This window comes from Haliotis rubra, unplaced genomic scaffold (assembly GCF_003918875.1).
Source record: "Haliotis rubra isolate DU_JTF1 unplaced genomic scaffold, ASM391887v1 Scf47, whole genome shotgun sequence".
Classification (NCBI taxonomy): Eukaryota; Metazoa; Mollusca; class Gastropoda; order Lepetellida; family Haliotidae; genus Haliotis; species Haliotis rubra.
In genome coordinates, this window is record NW_025767157.1 from 682,528 (window position 1) to 704,855 (window position 22,328).

Below are 22,328 nucleotides of genomic sequence, written 5' to 3' on the forward strand. Positions count from 1 at the left end.
TGTAGCTTATTAATATGTGTAGTTACTTTATTATCATTTCGTGTTGATATCCTCTTATGAAAGTTTTCATCCAGAAGAGCGAAAACCCAGTAAGTGCATCATTCTGAAAAACGCTTTCAAAGTGTAAGGGTCTTTTCAGATTGAGCGATAACCCATGCCCCCTTGAAGAATAGACTCGCCCATCCCAGCGCAAGTAATGGGAATGTCCTGGTAATCTGAGTCACAATAAAGTTATCACAAACATTTGTGTGGCGATCTGCTCTGACATGAGATTTACTTTTTCAGTTTCCTGGAAATAAACCACGACTTGAGATGAAGCGTTTGTCGTCATCACTTGACTAGCCAGCCGCGGAGCGTTCACTTGCGAGAAAGCTCGGACCGGTCGACTCGCTATACCGCACAGCTACTTCAACAGCCCAGCTCGTCGCCCTGCCCTCAGTTCCGCCCAGCGCATTATACCGAGGACCCCCTCACGGGAGTCAGGAGCCGTCAAATGTCAGAAAGTGTCGGTGGGTTCTCTCGGGACGCAATTACTTGCTTGACTGTGCTACCCTAAAGTCAGGACGGAGGACGTCCTGTGATGACAGTTATGCTGTGTGTATGTGAAGAGGCGCCCTACCAAGGATTACCTGAATCAAGCTAGGATGGACGTAACAGTGTACTGACTCCAGCAGTAACAGTTATCACAGGTTTGTACATCAATTACCTCGCTGATAAGCATATCGTCGATATATTCCTATAGTATCTGGTCTGTTTTACGTGAACAGTGTGATAAAAGTCGAATAACTAAAACGGTACAAAAACAAATCCTCGGAAACAAATATAGAATATTTTACCAAAACCTCAGAGGAAAATGACGGGTGGAATTCCACCCTATAACTTCTAGGTGTTGTATTTTATTAAGAAAATATAATCCCGAATGTAACATTTACTCGATCGGTTCCTGGCGAAGAACTTAGCCTTTCTTGTGAATACGTATGTTTAAACCAATAACATGGTTATATATTACAGTGTAGTAAACTATGGTTTAAAGTAATATTTTGGTCATATAATGTAAATGGGAAATCTAAATATATCCTCATACGTCGTTTTCCCATCCCCCGCTGGTGTATATTGTATACATATGGTTTATCCCGCCAGGCGGGCATGTTTCCTGTTAACCTGCAGTGTGTTGTGGTACAATACACTCATTTGATGCTATCGGTACAGCAAGTGTAACATCGCGCTATACAAACACTCTGACAGTATCTCCCTGTAATTACCCTCATCAATATACATGTCAAATCAGCTGGCACCTGCAGAAAGACGACCTGTATGTTTGTATATATGGCAGGCGCATGTGTCTGTAGTTGACTGCAGTCGCCAACACATGTACACAAGGGCGGCTACAGACGCCCACAGCAGAAATCTTATATAGGCCCGTTGGCCAAGGCGGACGCACGCACGTGTTGATGGTCTAGATTGTATTGTGTCCGGTAGACATCGGTGAATGTGGATTCTTGATAATATTACGTCTTCACATGAATGAAATTTCGTTGTGGTTGCATCAGGCACGTAAGTACATCCTTGTCAAGAATTCTACTATGCAATATCGTTTTATCATCTAATGTTAGGTAATGTGATATATGCGTACAAACAATATATTTGTTAACTTATTTCAACAATTTGCCATTTTCTAAACGTGAGGTCTAATTATATGTTACTTCAGTATATCAAAAGCGAGATATCTGGTGCGTCAAAGATATCTGTGACGTGTGTGATATCAGTGAGCATGAAATATATATACAGAAAATCCATATCCTGAAATGTAAGTAAGCTGAAACGTAAATAAATATTCAACGCTTGCAGTTTGTGGTAAAAGTTTTATCGAACTGAAATTTCTGAAATAGTTGTATCTTTGTTTAAGACGAAGTACCGACATTTAAACATTCTGACCCAATGACATTTAAGCCGATCATAGCGATGCGACTTCGAAATAGTTTGAAACGTATATATGCACTACCAACTTTTTGAATGGCATTTAGAAGTGGAATGCATAAGAAAGGTAAGATATATGGATGTCAACTTCTTTATTGGGAATAACACATCAGGATAAAGAAGTTGATGTCCATATATCTTGCCTTTCTTATATACTCTATGTATATCTTTTTACATGTAAGTAACTGCCGTGTAAGTTATTACAATCACAAATAATTAGTTTATATATCAGAACCTTAGAACATGTGTATAAGGATATGTGTATCGATGAAACTCCCTTATATATACTTCCTGTTGAAATGAAAGGGGTGGTTGTTGTAAGGGTCTGCCCCGGGACTGTGACCACGGATTGCTGTTTGACCATGTCAGGTCCGATCTTGACCTTTGGTCACTGATATGGTGTTTGTTTATGGCCCAGCTGACTGGACACAAGTTAGTAAACAGATTTCCCCAGATCAAATATCGCCCCGGACACGTCGGACAACAACCCAAGTGGTCGGTGTTTATACTTCTCAAGTGTTATCAATTTACTGAACTTTCAATAATGGACAGTAAATTAAAACCGGGAAGTTGCTTAGATCGTTTGAATGCACAAGAGATTTCCAGGTGATGCGTGCTAATTGTTCTCATAATGGCAAACAGAGTGCCACAACACCCAGCCGTAGACTGCTCCTAGACTATTGTAAACTTTCTTGTGATTGTTTAACGAGACGCTTGTGTTCGATCCACGTAACGAATAAGACAGGAAGTAATCGATTATTGGAAAGATTACATGGACTGTATCGGTAGATCACCAACTCTGTTGGTTCGGCTGCTACAGTTGTCGCTAGGGATGACTGTAAAACCATCACACGTCCATTTCGGGGCTATAAAGCGGCACCGTAATCAATTGGTAACCGTAGTTAACAACTCCCGACTGAACCCAACGACGTGAATCAATTGAAGATTACAGGCAGAATCCCCCCCTCGTGTCTCCTTCACGACAGCAATGGCCACCTAATTTTACCCCCTCCTCTTCAGTGACCACACCTACCCCAACCCACCACCGCCAACGCCCATCTCAGGTACTTCTACATCAATGCTAATATCCCGTCTCAGTTCGATAAATTTAAACACACCACGTGCTACATAATAGATCCAAGTATATGGTTTCTTTTATTTTTATCCCCGCTTCTCTTTTAAATCTTCCCGCCCCATCTCTACAAAAATCCCACCCCATCCCCCATTAACCCCCTCACCACAACAGTGACCACTAACTGTCACCTCTACCGCTTTCATCATTGGTTCTTTCATCTTCAACACGCGCATAATTGACTTATTATTCGGATGAATGCATCGCCGTGACGAAACCTCATGCGGAACCCCAGGGGGGTATACCAGTAAGTAAACACATGTTGACCCTCCCCCGGAGGGCACCCCTTTCAAAATGACCACAACTCATCTCACAGATCAACTTCATGTCTGGCCGTCAAGCCTGTCGGATGTGATTAATTACCCTGATTAAGCCATAATGCTGATTGTACTTGCTGTGGCCATCCTATTGATGTAGCCAGTGATTTGATCTCCACACTCGACGGTGTAGTTTTATTAGCCCTTCTGACTTCCGTCGGTTACGGCATCCCCTTTGTCCGCCGCCGTCACTGAAGTGGCTGCATGTCCAGACGTTGAGGTCATCTGTCAGGTCGTCGATCACGCTCAAGCGCTGATGGCGATGACGACGTTACCATCTGTCGTTTTCTCTGGTCGCCATGACATATTAAAAGAGGCTTTCTGACTTCCAAGCACTGGTTGAACCTTTCTACTAAAATATGTACTTTCATTTCCAAGCCCCCAAACGCCTTCCTCCTAGACTGACGTTTAATCCCTGAAAATATATTTAATTTTGATAGTAAGAATTAGACTCATTTAAATTGAAAAGGAGTCCAAGTGAGTTGGGGAAAGCTAGACTTGTTTCATTTAAAGCTTTAACATTGCAGGGCGGGCTAGGCATTAGGAAAACTAATGTGGTTCAGGGACTTAGAGACAGACTACCTTCCGCCCAGTCTTTTCTGTAATGCAAAATCCAAGATGAAGCGAGACAGACTACCTTCTGCCCAGTCTTTTCTGTAATGCAAAATCCCAAGATGAAGCCAGTCTAGATTTCCCCCTTGGCCCCAGGCTCTGAATCTCACCGGGCTCCCTTTCAGATTAAATGGGCTAATTTCTTCATCCAAATCATGTTTTCAGAGGATAAGTGTTCGTCTACTGAATATTGTGAATGCGTGGACATGTTGAATTTGGTCATAAATGACTACTTGATGACATATTGGTGGTCACACGGATTCGACCCACAATACTCGCTTTCTTCCAAACTATACTGTTACACCATGGACTTAAAATGACGTTACCCCGGCAACTATTTTTCTTCAAAATTTAAACCGCCCATGTATTTAATCCAACGGAACTAGGTCGAAACACGCCCAAATGTTTCATGTTGTTGTTTATCTTTATTATGATCCACTCTGAGTTATTTGTGGTCCACTTTATACCAAGGTCCCCCTCCAAGGCTGTTGTTGTTGTGTGCTGGTCGCATAGTCCTGGGGATTTTGTCAGTGTCACTAGTCCTGATTGTGTGCAGGCCTAGCAGCTCCGACAGTAATAATAGTCGTGTCGTGGCTTGTAAGGATTACTGCAGTAGCGCGAACTGACAGCTGTAGAATTATCCGGGCAGATTGGACTACGTTATGTGCAGTTTGTGACAAGCTCTCAAACTGATTGGTATTGCGATTGCGCTTCTCACCAAACACAATGATATTCGATGTTTTCCATCATTCAGTGCGCGCCAGGTCGTACTGTAGACTACGCTTAGACCCTGAATATATATAATTTTGATAGTAACAAATAAACCCATTTAAACTGAAAAGGAGCCCCAGTGAGTTGGGAGATTCTGAGTAAATCTAGACTTGCTGCATTTAAGGTTTTAACATTGCAGGGAGGGCTAGGCATTAGGAAAACTAATGTGGTTCAGGGACTTAGAGACAGACTACCTTCCGCCCAGTCTTTTCTGTAATGCAAAATCCAAGATGAAGCGAGACAGACTACCTTCTGCCCAGTCTTTTCTGTAATGCAAAATCCCAAGATGAAGCCAGTCTAGATTTCCCCCTTGGCCCCAGGCTCTGAATCTCACCGGGCTCCCTTTCAGATTAAATGGGCTAATTTCTTCATCCAAATCATGTTTTCAGAGGATAAGTGTTCGTCTACTGAATATTGTGTGAATGCGTGGAAATGTTGAATTTGGTCATAAATGACTACTTGATGACATATTGGTGTTGGTGGTCACACGGATTCGACCCACAATACTCGCTTTCTTCCAAACTATACTGTTACACCATGGACTTAAAATGACGTTACCCCGGCAACTAGTTTTCTTCAAAATTAAAACCGCCCATGTATTTAATCCAACGGAACTAGGTCGAAACACGCCCAAATGTTTCATGTTGTTGTTTATCTTTATTATGATCCACTCTGAGTTATTTGTGGTCCACTTTATACCAAGGTCCCCCTCCAAGGCTGTTGTTGTTGTGTGCTGGTCGCATAGTCCTGGGGATTTTGTCAGTGTCACTAGTCCTGATTGTGTGCAGGCCTAGCAGCTCCGACAGTAATAATAGTCGTGTCGTGGCTTGTAAGGATTACTGCAGTAGCGCGAACTGACAGCTGTAGAATTATCCGGGCAGATTGGACTACGTTATGTGCAGTTTGTGACAAGCTCTCAAACTGATTGGTATTGCGATTGCGCTTCTCACCAAACACAATGATATTCGATGTTTTCCATCATTCCAGTGCGCGCCAGGTCGTACTGTAGACTACGCTTAGACCCTGAATATATATAATTTTGATAGTAACAAATAAACCCATTTAAACTGAAAAGGAGCCCCAGTCAGTTGGGAGATTCTGAGTAAATCTAGACTTGCTGCATTTAAGGTTTTAGCATTGCAGGGAGGGCTAGGCATTAGGGAAAATAATGTGGTTCAGGGACTGTTAGCCAGACTAGCCGAACTGTATAAACCCCAGATGGAAGACTGACACACCAAGCAATGTAATTAGAACTCAGGCAAGACATTATTGTTGAAATTTATTTGCTCTCTGGTTTTAGTGTTTTAGTATGCCAGTGTGGCTCTACTGTAACGCCAAGTCTCTGAAGGTATTTTATGTTACGACGGTCGTAGATGAGGTCGCTCTATGGAATGGAGCCTTGATGGTGTTGACGCACGTGATGGGTTCTGTGACCTTGACTGTCCGTACCTCTTACTTCCCTGGCTATTGGTAATGCTTCGGAAAGATATGTTTCCTCCCGAGGGTGATAACGTCATCACGGAAGATGTTTACGCAACGTAGATGTTCCCCGGCCGCTGTAGTTCTGGGCGTTAGGTCTGGCATCAGCTGGCGCCTACAACCCCTCCCTGCATTCCTTTCCCTATCGCCGATATATCTCTGTCATAACAGACCGTGCTGAGATTCAGTGGCAAGTCCTCTGCCAGACCGTCCTTGCCCCCCCCCCCTCTCTTTTCCATCTTCACCACTGTTCAAGATTCATAGATCTGTATCGCAATCAGAGCCACTATACACCACCGTTTCTCTTCTCGACATTCGACTCCAGTCGTCACCCTAACGCGCCTATCCCCCAGGCCTTCTCTACAAGACGCCAAACCCACCACAGACCCACTGTCAGCAAACAACCTCACCCCCCTCTCAGACATACTGTACATTATCCCTCCTCTCTGTCAAGCCCCCATCACCAACCTCATCCCCCTCTCACACATACTGTACATTATCCCTTCTCTCTAACAAGCGCCCATCACCAACCTTGCCTTCACTCATGATAGGACACCCATTCCTGACTCACTGTCGACAGACATTCATCCTTCTAACAGACTGTAGATATACCCTCTCTAGTATGACCCCAGCTCCACCCAAAATCCTACCCCTTCTCAGAACCCCTGTAAATAGCATCTTTCTTCAACTACAGAATGGTCCCTGAACCACATATTTCCTTTCCGCCCAGCGCTTTCTGGAATGGAAGAAAAAACAAACGAAGTCTTCGAACACAAGGGGGCTAGTATTCAAAGTCAATGGAGTTATATATTTCTGTGAAAATATGTATTTTCAAAGATTTAGCGTTTGTCTGGCTGCCCAATAACATTTTTACACTTTTCTTGTAGGACTGTAAATTTACACCCTCCCTCCCGTTAGTTCTGTGTCTGTCAGCGCCGGCAACAGTAGGATACCACCTCATGTAAACATTTCGAGTCTGGAGTACATGTAATTACCCAGAGGCTGTTGGCTGCATTCAATGCGGAGGGGGTTGGCGGGGAGGGGCAGGGGAACCAGGGTCGACTGACGCAGACCAGAACTCACCGTGAAGATAAAGTTGTAGACAAGTTAGTTACACCACGTGGTCACTTCTGGCGCAATCACGGCGAGCGAGCACGACTACAGCACCAGACGCTCAGCTTGAAATAATATTTTCTACGCTAGCAGACTGTTTTCCTTATCAGACTATGATAATACCCCAACTGTACATTGATTTTTACATGTGGAACATTAGGTCTGGCAATGAAAGTTTTGTGTTCGCAGCTCTAACTAAATCATACTCATTCGGACGTAAAGTGAGCCGTGCCAGTTTCATTCGCTGGTCAGTATGTTGTCACGATCGCGTAAACTGAAGATCGCCGTGTTTCTTTATTTAGAATACGGGAATAAAAAGACTTAATTTGCTAAAAGGACCGAAAGACTTCAAAACATAATTGCTATCCTTTTTCTCATTTATGTCACGAAAACTGTTGGAGTATATACCGTACAGAGGTTTACAGTCTCTTCGTAGCAGCTCTCGGAGAGCGCTCACCAAGCTGCCAGACAAAACAGGAATCAAATAATGGGATTCTGGTGGACTTTTCTCGTTTTATGTATTAGCTCATGTTATTCATCGACTTCCATGGAAAGATAGCATGTTAGTAAACCGTAAATGATTAGAAATGTTTTGTGCATAGATAGCCAATTCCCGGGTGACAGGAAGGTAGTGGCAGATCATAGCGATGCGTGCCATGGGATACTGACTACTCGTATTCCGCTCTCCAGTACCGTAGTGTGACCAATATTCGGTGATTTGAACAGGAAAGATGGTAGATACAGATGCGGGAGTGAAAATAGTTGGGGGATGCGGGCGTTTCGGATGCTCGGAGATGTGTGAGACAAGGTGAAGTGATTATGCATTTCATCGATATAGTTAGGAAATTGTATTTAACTATCGTAAAGGGATTGCAGGCTTATGGCTAGGGGATGTTGTCTCGGCAACAAGGCGTCAGCAGGTATTGACATGTGCTTCAGTCACCACCGTAGTGGACCTCTCACCCCAGGCGTTCTCTGGAACATACCCCACCGCTAAACGATGCACTGTTAGGAAATTCTTTGTCTGTCATACAGACCCTGAAACAAATATTCCCAATGCAGCCCATGCAAGTCTAGAATGTGTGGCAAGTCTAGATTACCGCAGTTTTGAAAATGAAGTCTCTGGGCTCTTATTTTTTGTATTTAATTTTAATTCAAAACTTCTATTTTCTGTGAAATATGTTCATTTTAGAGAGTAGGATTCTCGGGAATTCTCAGCTTGACCTTCAAATGTACATACTGTTCCTTAACCGTCTTCTCTTGGATGACCCCATCGTCACCCAAACATTCTACACAAAATAGGCCACGCCTTCCCCCAGATTCCTTGTCAACAAGTACACCCAGCCTGACCTCATTACTGATTTACTACATCGTAAACCTTCACATCGCCCACGATCGCCCCGAAATCTACCCTAGATACGCCACGCCTACCCCCAGAACCCTTATCAATGAACACCCAGCCTCACCCTCTTACGTGTACAATGTAACGAAAACCTACATCTCATCTATGATCACATCGCCACCCCAAATCTACCCCAGATTGGCCACACCTACTTGCAGATCCCCTGTCAAAAAACACACCCACCCCATATAGGCCATCCGAACTCCCACCCTCACCCTCTGACGGATTTTTATGTATTGTAAACTTCATCCCCTAAATGATCCCGTCTCCACCCCAGATCTACCCGGGATACGACACCCCCCTCCCACTGACCCCATGATCCAGACCGTGGTAGACTGACGTGCCAATGCTAGCTTCAGGAACTGATTACAACCGAGATGGATGTGTAACGAAGTTAAAAGTAGCATTTCATCTGGTTAGGTATGAAATATGTATGTACTTGTCTTGCCGGGAGCTCCCGATGAAGGCACAGCTGTTTCCTGTATGCCATCAGTGCCGTGATGGATGGACCACCAGTGTATATATTGCGTTAGCACACTGACACAGCAAACATGTATTTAAATAGTTAATGCACTTGTTCAAGTTAATCTGTACAGTGTTACTCCAGTAAGTGATGGATAGTGACAGTGGTGACATCGGGCAGTTTTTATGTTCCCTTGGCGCTGGAGCTCTTGGAGACCCTTTTATCCTGCACCATGACTGTGGAATTATTTATTTTTAATTTATTTTTTACTGAAACCCAAGTAAGTTCATATCAAACTATCACAAGCCTAGTGTCCGTTATTTAAACAACAGTAGAGAAACGGGTATATATAAGATTACAATTATTTTAAAGAAATGTATTAAAGACTAAGTATAAGTTGAGAGAACTGCCACGACAGTGTGAGTGAGATGTTATAGCTTAACGCCGCTTTTAACTGTGTTCCAGTTATATCACGTTGTGTCAGCTTAATATGGGAGGCAAACCCGGAGTAATGCAAGTCTTTGACGTCTTTAACATTGGGGAAACCTATGAGCACGGATACGAAAATAACAATTCGGGAGAATTTGGGATTCGAACCCACGATAACCTCAACAGAGACTGTTACATAGGTATAGTTCTAAAATATCACAATTAGATGACAGTTGTTCGTTACTAATCACTTCTACATAGTTCTCTTCTACTGATGTTAACACACAAGAATAGGCATTGACTAAGATATAGGGCTTAACGGGTTTGTCAAGGCCTATGACTGGATGTGTTTGTTCTGTTTGTAATGTTTGTGCGCAGATGACTAAGGCGTGAGGTGTTAACTCTCGACAGATTAGTTTCTGTTTTTACACAATAATCTATGAACACATGGTATTACGAAACATCACCTGTAAGGTTGTATGTACACACGTCTGATGCCTGTTGAAGTAGCGGTTTTGCACCAAATGAAGATGTTTGAACATCCAGAAATAAACAGCTGCCAATATTACCAGCTCATTGTCCACGAACTGAGATAATTCACATCGGTGGTGGCGGGTTCTGGTACATGTACAACGTGGGAGTAACGAGGGGGGGCTAAACGACGCAGGGGAGTGCGAGCGGGGGATAGACGGAACGCCATTTGTGTAAAATATTAGAGTGTTCAGCCTGCCTGTGTTGCGATTAAACTAAAATAGGGTTTTCCGGACCGGATATATGGCGGTCAACGATGTAAGAATGAGATGTGCTTGAGTGATGTATATTTAAGTGGTGCGGATGCAGCGCGGAGTCAAACCCCGGGAGCAAGTCAATCTCTAAAAGTCGCATATTTGGTTCCAAAGTCAGAAAGGTCACCAATGTATTTTATCTATTTTGAGAGGTGACAATAATGTTGATCGGTTGGTCACAATGGCGGATGTGCACAACCTTCATCGGCGGCCTTACTGGTTGTGTGTTCATGAACTAGCATCGGATCAATGGCCGCATGGCATGCCATTGGTTACATTGGTAACCATGGTGATTGAGGAACAGAAAAGCAAAACAAATGTCGTAAAAAGCGATACGGTGGATCGGATGGTCATGTTTTGTGTCTTGGTTCGTGTGTTCGTGCCCCGTCAGCGTGCGATGTTGCAGTATATATCTGCCTGGGTTAATTACAGGAAGCGACATAATGTTGAAACAGATAAACAACACAAGACAACAAATCTTGTTTCGCTCTTAGCAAGATGATATTGCTCGCTCCTATTCCATAAAGTTGCATTATTAGTTTGCTTCGAGGGGCGGTGGGGTAGCCTAGTGGTTAAAGCGTTGGCTCGTCACGCCGAAGACCCGGGTTCGAATCCCCACATGGGTACAATGTGTGAAGCCCATTTCTGGTGTCCCCCGCCGTGATGTTGCTGGAATATTGCTAAAAGCGGCGTAAAACCAAAACTCAGTCAGTCAGTCAGTTTGCTTCGATTGATAATATATTGTGTCTTAAATTATCTTACGTTCTCCATTTCACTGTCTCTATGATATTGCTGGAACCATATTGATGTGGCTCCTGTTCCATAAAGATCCATTATTAAATTGCATCGGTTGATAATATATGTTGTATCTTATGTTATCTTACGGTCCCTCTATCTCCTTCAAAGATTTGAAAGTATAAAGGATACAATTATTTACGATTAACACACGACCTTCCAGTAGAACAAATGTATATAACCTTCAGCTCGATTGTCAACACTAACTAACAATTGTCTATATCATAATTGGTGGTATGTGTAATGCCCATGTAATTATTATCGCTGTTGTCTGTTGCAGGATGCCGCTACCACCGCTGTTCCTGACGCTGCAGGGTGTTATGCTGCTGGTGGGGGTAGGATCATCCCCCTCGATACCAAACCCCACCCCTGGGGAATACAACTGTCCAGGCCGTCCTTGTGACTGTATCTGGCTGAAGGAGACGGGGGAGGTGTTCCTCGACTGTTCCTGGTCCTCTCTACCCAACAAGGAATACTTTGCAACCATCCCTAGGAAGAAGACAGTGTACTTGACGCTTACCTGTGCAAGCCCGGGACGCAGTCCGTTATGGAACTATATGTTCAGTCAGTTGAGCGAGCTCAAACAACTAACCATCAAAAACTGCGGCTTCACCGACATCCCTCCTTATGTGTTCTCTGGGTTATCCTCCCTTCAAGAGCTACAGATAGAGGGCGCTGAACTCACCAACATCCATCCACGCTTCCTGGACTCCGTGGTCAGTCTCCGAGCTCTACGCATCATCAACAGCGACCTGAGTCACATGCCCTCCATCTGCCATCTCGACTACATTCACAGCCTCAACATCTCCAACAACGCTATTTCAAGTCTGGACAACGCTGGGATCCTGTGTGGGGGTAATGAACTGGAGTCGCTCGAGATCCTAGATGTAAGTGCCAACATGATCACAACTATCCCAGTCATGCTGGGATATTCACTGCCCAACCTGAAGCGCCTCACAGCATCAGACAACTTCATCAAAAAGATAGAGACTGACTCCTTGAACCGTCTCTCTGATCTCATCTGGCTTGATCTGACCAACAACTCTTTGACAGAGATCGCCTCAGATTTTGTCAAGAATTGTAGTGAACTCCTAGTGTTTGGCTTGTCTGACAACCCACTGCGTGGGATTCCGAAAGGCCTCGTATCAGGTATGTCAAATATCATTCAGCTCAACCTGGACTTCGTCAATGTGAATGACAGTGTGTGGGAAGAGATCGCACGCCTACCCGCGTTGGACACTCTCTCTCTCGCTGGGAACAGACTGTCACGTGTTGACCCGGATGCCTTGGCGGAACTGCCAGTGTTATCGTACCTGAACGTGTCGCACAACCGAATAGACAAGTTGTTCAGGAACACATTCAAGAAGCAACAAAGACTCTTTATCTTGGACCTATCTTATAATAACCTTACCACTATTCCTCGCCAGGCATTTAGGAACCTTTTCAGTCTGAAGACTCTGGACATATCACACAACAAGCTTCAGTCGGTTGGGAAGGAGGCGTTCCCGGGTCTGTTAAATCTGAAACAGCTGGACCTGAGCTACAACCGTCTGGATGGACTTCCCCGGGGGCTGCTGTCAGATATGCAAGCCCTCCTGAAACTGAATCTCTCCCACAACAGTCTCAGCAAGCTGCCCAACCTGGAGCATGCAGACTTATTGGAATATCTGGATCTCAGTTATAATGAACTCACCGTTCTCAATTCTACCACCTTTAGGGCCCTCACGTACCTACGAGGGCTGACCCTCAAAGCTAATCAGCTCCGCACTCTGCCTCCATACGTCTTCGAAGACGCGGTGAACTTGGAACTCCTCAATATGGCCAATAATCATCTGAGCAACCTGACTGAAGACATGTTCCGGGGACTGTCGTCTTTGTATTATCTTAACCTCAACAAGAACAGACTGTCGGGGACGACGGGAGCGTTCCGGGAACTGCAGGATCTCCAGCATCTCCATCTACGGGGAAACCAGCTGGAGGAGATCTACAGAGGTCAGTTCCCGGACTCGCTGGAAATCCTGGATCTCAGTCAGAACCGTTTGAACTATATCTCCCACTCCACGTTCAGGACGATGCTATATCTTAAGGAGGTGAGGCTGACTCTGAACAACCTCACATCCCTGCCCTCTATCGCAGTGGAGCTGCCAAGAGACATGAAACCTGTTGCTAAAATGTACATCAGTTCCAATCCATTCCAGTGTGACTGTGAACTAGGCTGGTTGAAGGACCTCAATGAGGGTCAGCTTACAAGCTACGGAGCGTCCCTGCCCGTGTTCCCTGACTATCGCTTCACAAGGTGTATGAGCGTATACGACAGAGCCCCTAGGGTAATACCAAGAGTCCCTAGGTCCCATTTCTTGTGTGAATATGCTGTCAAGTGTGCCCAAAACTGTCCATGTTGTGGATTCGACGCTTGTCACTGTAAGTACGTGTGCCCAAACAAATGTAAATGTGTCATTGGAGACTCGCACTACCCCGTCCACCGCATGCACTGTGAAGCCCAGAACTTGACCACCATCCCACCGCATCTCCCCACTGGAACTACGGAGCTTATGATGGACCATAACAACATCCAAACTGTGCAACAACACACCTTCTTGGGCCTGACGGAAGTCCTAGTGCTGCATCTCAACCACAGCAACATCCATCACATCCAGCCCAGGGCATTCATCGGCCTCAAGTCACTGCAGACTCTGTACCTTAACGATAACTATCTGACAGTCATTGGCGCGGATGTATTCATGGGCTTGACAAACCTGAGTCATTTGCATTTGGAGAACAACAGATTATCATGGATAGAGAGCGGCTCTCTCAGATTATTGTCTAATTTGCTTTATCTGAACCTACAGGAAAATGACTTTGAGAATATTAGTATCAACGAAATCTCGCCTCTCATGAATCATTCTAGAGTAGCGTTAGCATTTAATCCGTGGTCGTGTCAACAAGACTTTATATGTGCGTTCAGAAAGATGCTTATAGGTCATGGTCGATCTGTGCTGGACGCTGTGCACATCCGATGCATGCTGGAGGGGGATCCGCTCGCCCCGGGAGAGAGTGCTACAGTAGCGTTCCTGGAATACTCCGAGCAGTCGTTGTGTGAAGCCAACAGCACTTTCTTCATCAACGTGTCCTTTGACAGTGTCGTGAAAGTAGGGGACACTACCCAGTTGACACTGTTAATAGCAGTTAGTGCTGGTGTGGCTGTAGTGGCGGTTCTGGTGCTCATCCTTATAGCCAAGAAGGACCTTCTGCAAGTGTGGTGTTACTCTAGGTTCGGGTGGAGACTATTCTCCAAGGATCCTACAGCAGGTGACGCCAACAGGTACTATGACGCCTTTGTGTCTTGTAGTGATAAAGACGAACATTTTATCATCCATGAACTGACGCCCAAACTTGAAAATGGGGATAAAAAATTTAAACTGTGTTTACATTTCCGGGACTTCCCGGTAGGAGCTTCAATAGCTGAGACAATTGTCCGCAGTGTGCAGAGTAGTAAGAGGACTATCATTGTGCTATCCGACAGCTTCCTGGACGACGAATGGTGCCGTTTTAGTTTCACTACGGCTCATCAGCAGGTGCTGTCTGAGATGAAGAACAGACTCATCGTCATCGTTATGCACGACATCGACGAACGGAGGCTCGACCCTCAGATTAAACTTTATATGAAAACTAGGACATATTTAGAATATAAAGATCCCTGGTTCTGGGAAAAATTAACGTATGCTTTGCCTGATGTGCAGGATCGATATGTTGATATGAAGGGTGCATACGCTGTCCAAAATGTTATCCGGCATCCTGGAGACGCCTTGCCCGGTGTCTACAACAACGGTCGCATCAGCGTCATTTCAGAGAACGTAGTGAACGACCTATACGAGGTCCCTGTATCGTCAGTGGTGTATCAGTCCGTAGGTAGCGCCCATCATACAGACTCGTCTAACTATAATGGCTCCTACTATAACTCATCCGGGCACTACGAGGAGGTTGAGCCCCTCCCCTTCAGACCACGTGACGCTCAGGTAGCGCCGCCCTTGCCCAAACCAAGAAACCAAGACTTCTATGGAGCGTGTTACTACGAAAGGGCGTAGTACACCTAAATAAAACGGATGTAGTCATCTACGTTTTATGTCCAGTGCACCCTGCTTATGTGGCTGTCAATGAAAATGTGTGATTTCAAAACGCTTCCAAGATCCATTTATACTAAGTATTATGAGTTGCCATGGTTACCAGAACACGTGTGCCAAACTAGAACCACGAATGTCCAGTGCATCACCACTGCAGACAATACTCATTGTATTATTTCACTGTGATCGGTTGGCTTTTCTTCAGTTCATCAATGCAATATGTCCAGTATTAAAAGTATATCAGTGAACAATGCTGTCCTGGCCCACGGGCTGGACATTATCCTGGGGACATATACTCACGTGGAGGGTTAGTGCTGCTTTGCCTGAAGCGGAAATGGAATAAAGCTTGGACTGGATGTTTCATCTGATATTGTGATTAGTATTATGTACGCAAATATATAAAATATTTATTCCGGGGAATTTGTTAGCCAATGTGAAATCTTGCCATGTTGGAAAAGACTGGTACGCTTTAATCAAAGAGTTCACCTTTAATGAAAACAGTATCTGCAGACAATGTAACATGAAGGGAACCGAGGTTATTACTTTGTGACATGAAGTATTTTGTTCTCCGTTCTCTGAACACTTGTGCGTTTCTTTTGCAGTACAGTATAATGACTTGACTGTCATCATCCAGGTGTAAGTTATGTATGATTCTGCAATATTTTATGTATAACTTGGGTCTGATGCTGATCCATATATCTTGTTGTTATTATTATTGTTATTTAAATAAAGTAATGTCAGTGTTAACTCGAGATTGATTGTCTTTCGTAGCAAAATCGATGTTAATCAGAGATGGGTTTTGTAGATTTCGGGGAATAAATGCCTAAAAAACCACACCGACGCAAATTCATACGCATTTCCTCAATCAATCGGCATTTCCAGATCGGTCGGTGAGAACAATTTCACATGGATTCAGCTTACTTAGATGAGATGTCAAGGAGGTGAAACGTTTGATTCAAGATGACCACGGGCGTTATGGGGGTAATGATTACACGTCGATACATTATTGGATTCCACGACCATTCATTACAACACAGGGGCGATAGCGTATAGAGGCTGAAAATACACGGAACAAATTATATGTAAATTTCTGATGGGATTTTTGCGTGAATGCGCTAAAAGAGAATTTATGATTCAATTGAAACGTATTGTACAAATCGTTATGGATTTTATGCGCCTGAGCGATAGCTTCGACTATGTGATTTAGCATTTAAATTTGATAGAACGCAATGTCGCTTCGAAGTGGGAATCGTGTGTGGATAATATTTGCCGCTGTGTTTGAAAAAGCTAAAGAATCTGAAAGTCAGCTGTGGGAAGTATCTGATAAGAGGCTTCTGCAGGCACTGGCGGACGGTGACCGATAGTGACCCGTTGCTGACCTGTCCGCAGTCATTGTTTACGTAAATGTATATTTGACCAACGCTGGCTGTAGATAAGTGTAAGGCAGTATCTTCCGGGTATATATATATATCCGAGAAAGTCGAAATACCGGGTGTGTACTTCACTGACAGCTCTCGCACATATGACAGTTACTTCACACTTCACGTTTCGGCTAATCCCAAGATTGCTTTTGTAATAAACCTGAAACATGTAAGACAGGTTAAAATAATTCATTAAAGGAGGGTTTTTACGCCGTTTTTAGCAATATTCCAACAATATCGCGGCGGGGGCTTATGGTTTAAGCGTCCGCACGCCTTAGTTCGTGTTCTCTTTACCACATGAGCACAATGTGTGGAACCCATGGAACCGTTATATAGTGAGAAGGGCAGTAACTAATCGGGACTGACAGGAAAACTTGGGTAATAACTCTAGGGTGAGTGAGTGAATGTGCTTTTACGCCGCTTTTAGCAATATTCCATTAATAGCACGGCGGGGGACACCAGAAATGGGCTTCACACATTGTACCCATGTGGGAAATCGAACCCGGGTCTTCGGCGTGACGAGCGAACGCTTTAACCATTAGGCTACCCCACCGCCCCTAATAATAACACAGGGGTGGGTAGTAGTTACACAGGGGTGGTAGTAGTAACTGAGGGGTGGGTAGTAGTAACACAGGGGTAGTAGTAACTGAGGGGTGGGTAGTAGTAACAGGGGTGGGTAGTAGTAACTGAGGGGTGGGTAGTAGTAACACAGGGGGTAGTAGGTAGTAACACAGGGGTGGGTAGTAGTAACACAGGGGTGGGTAGTAGTAACTGAGGGGTGGGTAGTAGTAACACAGGGGGGTAGTAACACAGGGGGGTAGTAGTAACACAGGGGGTAGTAGTAACTGAGGGGTGGTAGTAGTAAGTAACACAGGGTGGGTAGTAGTAACACAGGGGTGGGTAGTAGTAACACAGGGGTGGTAGTAGTAACACAGGGGGGTAGTAGTAACACACACGGGGGGGTGGGTAGTAGTAACACAGGGGTGGGTAGTAGTAACACAGGGGTGGTAGTAGTAACACAGGGGGTAGTAGTAACACAGGGGTGGTAGTAACACAGGGGTGGTATTAGTAACACAGGGGAGGGTAGTAGTAACACAGGGGTGGGTAGTAGTAACACAGGGGTGGTAGTAACACTGGAATATTATAGTCAGCATTGTTTACACGATAGGAAGACAATTTTCAAAATATAATAAATGTTTTATTCATAAATATCTGTCATCATGGTTTTATTGTAATGCACAGGGAATCAAACTGCACCAACTGGCGTGTTGTGACAGATCACGTGTCATGAATAGCTCTGGTCTCTTTTAATGAAGAAATTATCCACGAAAGGGCCCATGCCTGCACGATATTCTATCACAGTTTCTAGGTAACGTCGCAGCAATGTCCCAGTTGTATGATGACCGTCTGTAAATAACTGAGGCTGTACCAGACATCACAGGCATTGATCTGTGCATTTTAGATACGATGACATGCATGAACCAAGTCCCGTTATACTGCACTGACGTGATGACTGATGCAGTGCTATTAGGACTGGAGAGACGATGTTTGATGTACAAGGCTAACCTAGGTTGTATTCCCAGCAACACGAATAATGGCAAGGAACCTCTTGAAAAATAGTTATGTGTTCGATTTGACTAGATTAGAAATGTCTTTATCTTTAAATGAAACAGTGACAATACAGGGGTTCTTGAAAATAATCCGTGAAGGTCCGGGTTAGAACTGATCTTCAGCAACCCATGCTTGTCGTAAGAGACGACTAACGGGATCGGGTGGTCAGGCTCGCTGACTTGGTTGACACATGTCATCGTATCGCAATTGCGTAGATCGATGCCCATGCTGGATTGTCTGGTCCAGATCCGATTATTTACAGACCGCCGCCATATCGCTGGAATATTGCTGAGTGCGGCGTAAAACCAAAATCACTCACTCACTCACTCACTCTTGAAAATATAAGTTTACCTCTGTCACCCGGCCATAATCCGAAATTCAAAAACACATGTAAAGGCAGGTCAATCAACTGACAAACACACGATAACATTGTGAACATGCTATCGCAAGTGACATAAACAAATTAATTACATTTTTTGCATCAAATTTTGAAAGATGTTTCTCATATACGATATCGTCTACGATAAAACGTTTGGAAACTGTTCGTAAGCTTACTAAAGCCTGGTATGCAGTAACCCGGATGAAAACCAAAGAGAGCATGCTTCCATGACGCTCTTTGAAATCTTAGTAGAAAGACAATGGTCGATTGCACCCCAAACGCTGTGAAGTGTACACACCAGAGACAGTACAAAGACATTCTGTGATTACTTATTTGTCAGTCTGAATGTTTGTGCATTGATCTAAATAACATTAACAGATGTGGCGGTTTTACTTGTCACAATTTCACGGGTTGCTGATATGTCCTGCTTCGGTATGTATGTCGAAAGCACTGGCCATCATGACCCATGACCCCAACAGGCTTTTACTTTAAGCATGAATAAACATTGAGAGAGACTCTATATTAAGATGAGTATGGTTTAATGACTTAAATAGCACTTCAATTACATCAATGGCTTAATTACATTACGGCTTAATGATGGGGCATCCCGCGAAGATCTGGGTTAGAATTGATCTTCAGTAACCCATGCTTGTCGTAATAGGCGACTAAAGGGCTTTGGTGGTCAGGCTCGCTGACTTGGTTGGCACTTGTCATCGTATCCCAGTTGCGCAGATTGATGCTCGTGCTGTTGATCACTGGATTGTCTGGTTCAGAATCGACTATTTACAGTTTAACGCCGCTTCCAGCACTATTCCAGCAATATCACTATAAATAGGCTTCACACACTGTACCCATGTGGGGAATCGAACCCTCTATTCATAAAAAAAATGTTAGTCTGACCAAATATAGACATATAGAAGCTCATGCTGTTTTAGATATCCTTGGAAAAACGTAACACTTAACTGAAAATTCAGTTCTTCCAACTATCGCGACCACAACCAACATTACAATAAGACCTGAGACCTTTCTTCGCAGATTAAGCCGTTCAGTGACAGCGAGAAAAGCTAACCGTGCCTATTATTCCAAAATATGCTATTAGCATTTGAAATGAGATTAGTATTCATGTCCTTTCGGCTCCTTCACTAAACTTTTCTAACAGAACAAGGACCAAAAATTAACAGTTTTGTCCCCCTCCCTCAAATCGACCCCCCGAGCTTTATCTGTGTTGACATGGAAAACTGCCATTTATCATGGCTTAGGGACACTGGGGGCACAATATGGCCGCATGGCATCATCTCAACCAATTAAAACGTGGCACCGAGGGCGAGAACAAATGCATCCAGCTCACGCAATAGATCGGCCTTGGTGATTCAACGTTAACGACACAGTTGACGGCAGTTAGCCGCCTCGCTTTGCTCCATGCGTTAAACTGCCTGCATGGAATTTGCATAATTACGAGACGGTGATACATCAAGGATGGCGCTCCCCGATTGCAGACAAATGCTTTAATGGTTTAATATCGATGTTTTGATCGCGTGTTTTGCATCTTCAAGGAACAATAGGGCAACTACCGTCATTTCCTAATCGAGTACTTTCCTTAAATACCCTCCATGTTTAAAATATTTCTATTTCAAGATGGCTCATGTAAATTAGGGAGCAAGATTTTTTCTCAGCCTGCTAAATGAAGTTATATAACTTCCCCTTCCCCAGAGCGTACACTTCATAAATAATTCACCTTTATTTCACTCGCATCCCTTTCTTAGCTCCAGCAACCTATATTCAACCGCTTTTCATCTCACGAGTTAAGAAACTTGATGCATCTTTAATACTCGATTTATTAATATATTCCTTTATACAATTATTTTTATCTAACTTTATCCAGTACTTTATTTGGGGGCTATATGTTAGCCTAATGATATCCATACAATTTACAGTATGATTATTGTAACCGATTCCCTTGAGCCAGCATCAGTTCTGTATGGGCACAGGCGCTGTTCAAATACACACGGGACAGAATAGTCAGATCAGAGACGGTGAAGGCGAAATAGGATTAAACGTCGCATAGATGATTACTGAATTTACAACTTAACATCTATGCATGAGTGTTGTGCGCGTGGTTGCGTGCTTTCGTGAGATTGTTAGACCGATGTGTGCATATCTTCCTCATATGTACTCTCCCAAAAAAGAAACGCATATAGGAATTTCAACTGTATTTTTATGTTTATTTTGAAACATCTTGTAGGCTTTATGAGTCAATGAAATATAGCGAAATTGCACACTGGAAATGCAGACTTATCCGTCTTTGGCACCAACTCGAGGAAAGTTAGTTTGAGTGTCACATGGAGACGTGTGGTGGCGCTGAAGTCAATACCTCGTGTGACCACCGTGGGCATCCAGAACTGCACGGCATCGCCTCGGCATCGAACGAATAAGTCTCAGAATCTCGTGTTGCCCAATCGCAGCCCACTCTGCCTGTAGTGCCTGTGCGAGTTGCTGAAGTGTCTGGGGCTGAGGGTTACGGCGTCGCACCCGTCTGTCCAGGGCATCCCACAGATGTTCGATCGGGTTTAAGTCCGGTGATCTTGAGGGCCAGGTGAGCACATTGATGTTGTGGTTCTGGAGGAAGTCTCTAGTGTGACGTGCTGTGTGGGGCCTGACATTGTCCTGTTGAAACAACTCCCTCTGGATTTCGTCACAGTTCCGTTGAGCTGTCAGGTTGCCCTGGATCATCACCAAATAACTTCTACTACGGCAGGTGATCGCTCCCAACATCATAACACCGCCCCGGCCGAATCTGTCCACCAGGGGAACGCAAGCGTCGGCGAAACGTTCACGTCAACGTCTGTACACCCGCATTCTTCCATCGCGTCGTTCCAATAGAAATCGTGATTCATCACTGAACCAGATTCTACGCCAATTCGGTAGGTTCCAGGCCTGAACGTTGGTACACCATTGAACTCGATGTCGACGATGTTGTTGTCGAAGCACAGGGCCAAAATAAGGTCTTCTGGCACGTAAACCAGCCTCTCTCAATCTGTTCCTGACGGTCTGTGCAGAAAGCCTCCTCAATCCGGGTATTTGTCGAGCGGAACTGGTCGCCGTAGCTGTTCGATGACGCAGGTGATGTACCCGGATGTAGCGATCCTGCGCCGCAGTGGTCGCTCGAGGTCGCCCACTACGAGGGGCATCTGCTACCGCATTCTGCCGGCGATATCTCTCCCAGAGCCGTGAAATGGTGCTTTGGTGAACATTCATGCGTCGGGCAACTGCACGTTGAGACTGGCCAGCTTCAAGCAAACCAATGGCGATATGACGGCTGGCTTCACTTAGACGTGACATTTTGCGTTCGTCAACAATATGAATAATCGACAGACAGCGATCAACCTTTTATACCCATCATTGAGACTATCTGATCCCCAACTTTCACGTGCATTGCATGTGAATTGTGTATTCTGTGACACTACACGCCGAAATTGAAAATCATGCTGTTAAATACGGGTATTTTACGGATGGTGCGTTTT

General features: G+C 44.4%; 1 protein-coding gene across 2 annotated transcripts; it reads left to right on the top strand.

The window, feature by feature from the left end:
* Nucleotides 1-241: 241 nt before the first annotated feature.
* LOC124290611 (toll-like receptor Tollo) lies at nt 242-16,143 on the top strand. Of its 2 annotated transcripts, none has more exons than XM_046727376.1 (2): nt 242-689; nt 11,556-16,143. In XM_046727376.1, exon 2 carries the CDS (start codon nt 11,557-11,559, stop codon nt 15,358-15,360), a length of 3,804 nt encoding a protein of 1,267 aa, XP_046583332.1. In that variant the 5' UTR covers nt 242-689; nt 11,556; the 3' UTR covers nt 15,361-16,143. The 2 variants fall into 2 exon arrangements, with proteins under 2 accessions (XP_046583332.1, XP_046583333.1); XM_046727377.1 differs by lacking the exon at nt 242-689 and adding an exon at nt 1,433-1,554.
* Nucleotides 16,144-22,328: the final 6,185 nt, after the last annotated feature.

Coding starts and splice junctions, on each gene's coding strand:
- LOC124290611 (XM_046727376.1), top strand. CDS start 11,557: ATGCCGCTACCACCGCTGTTCCTGACGCTGCAGGGTGTTATGCTGCTG.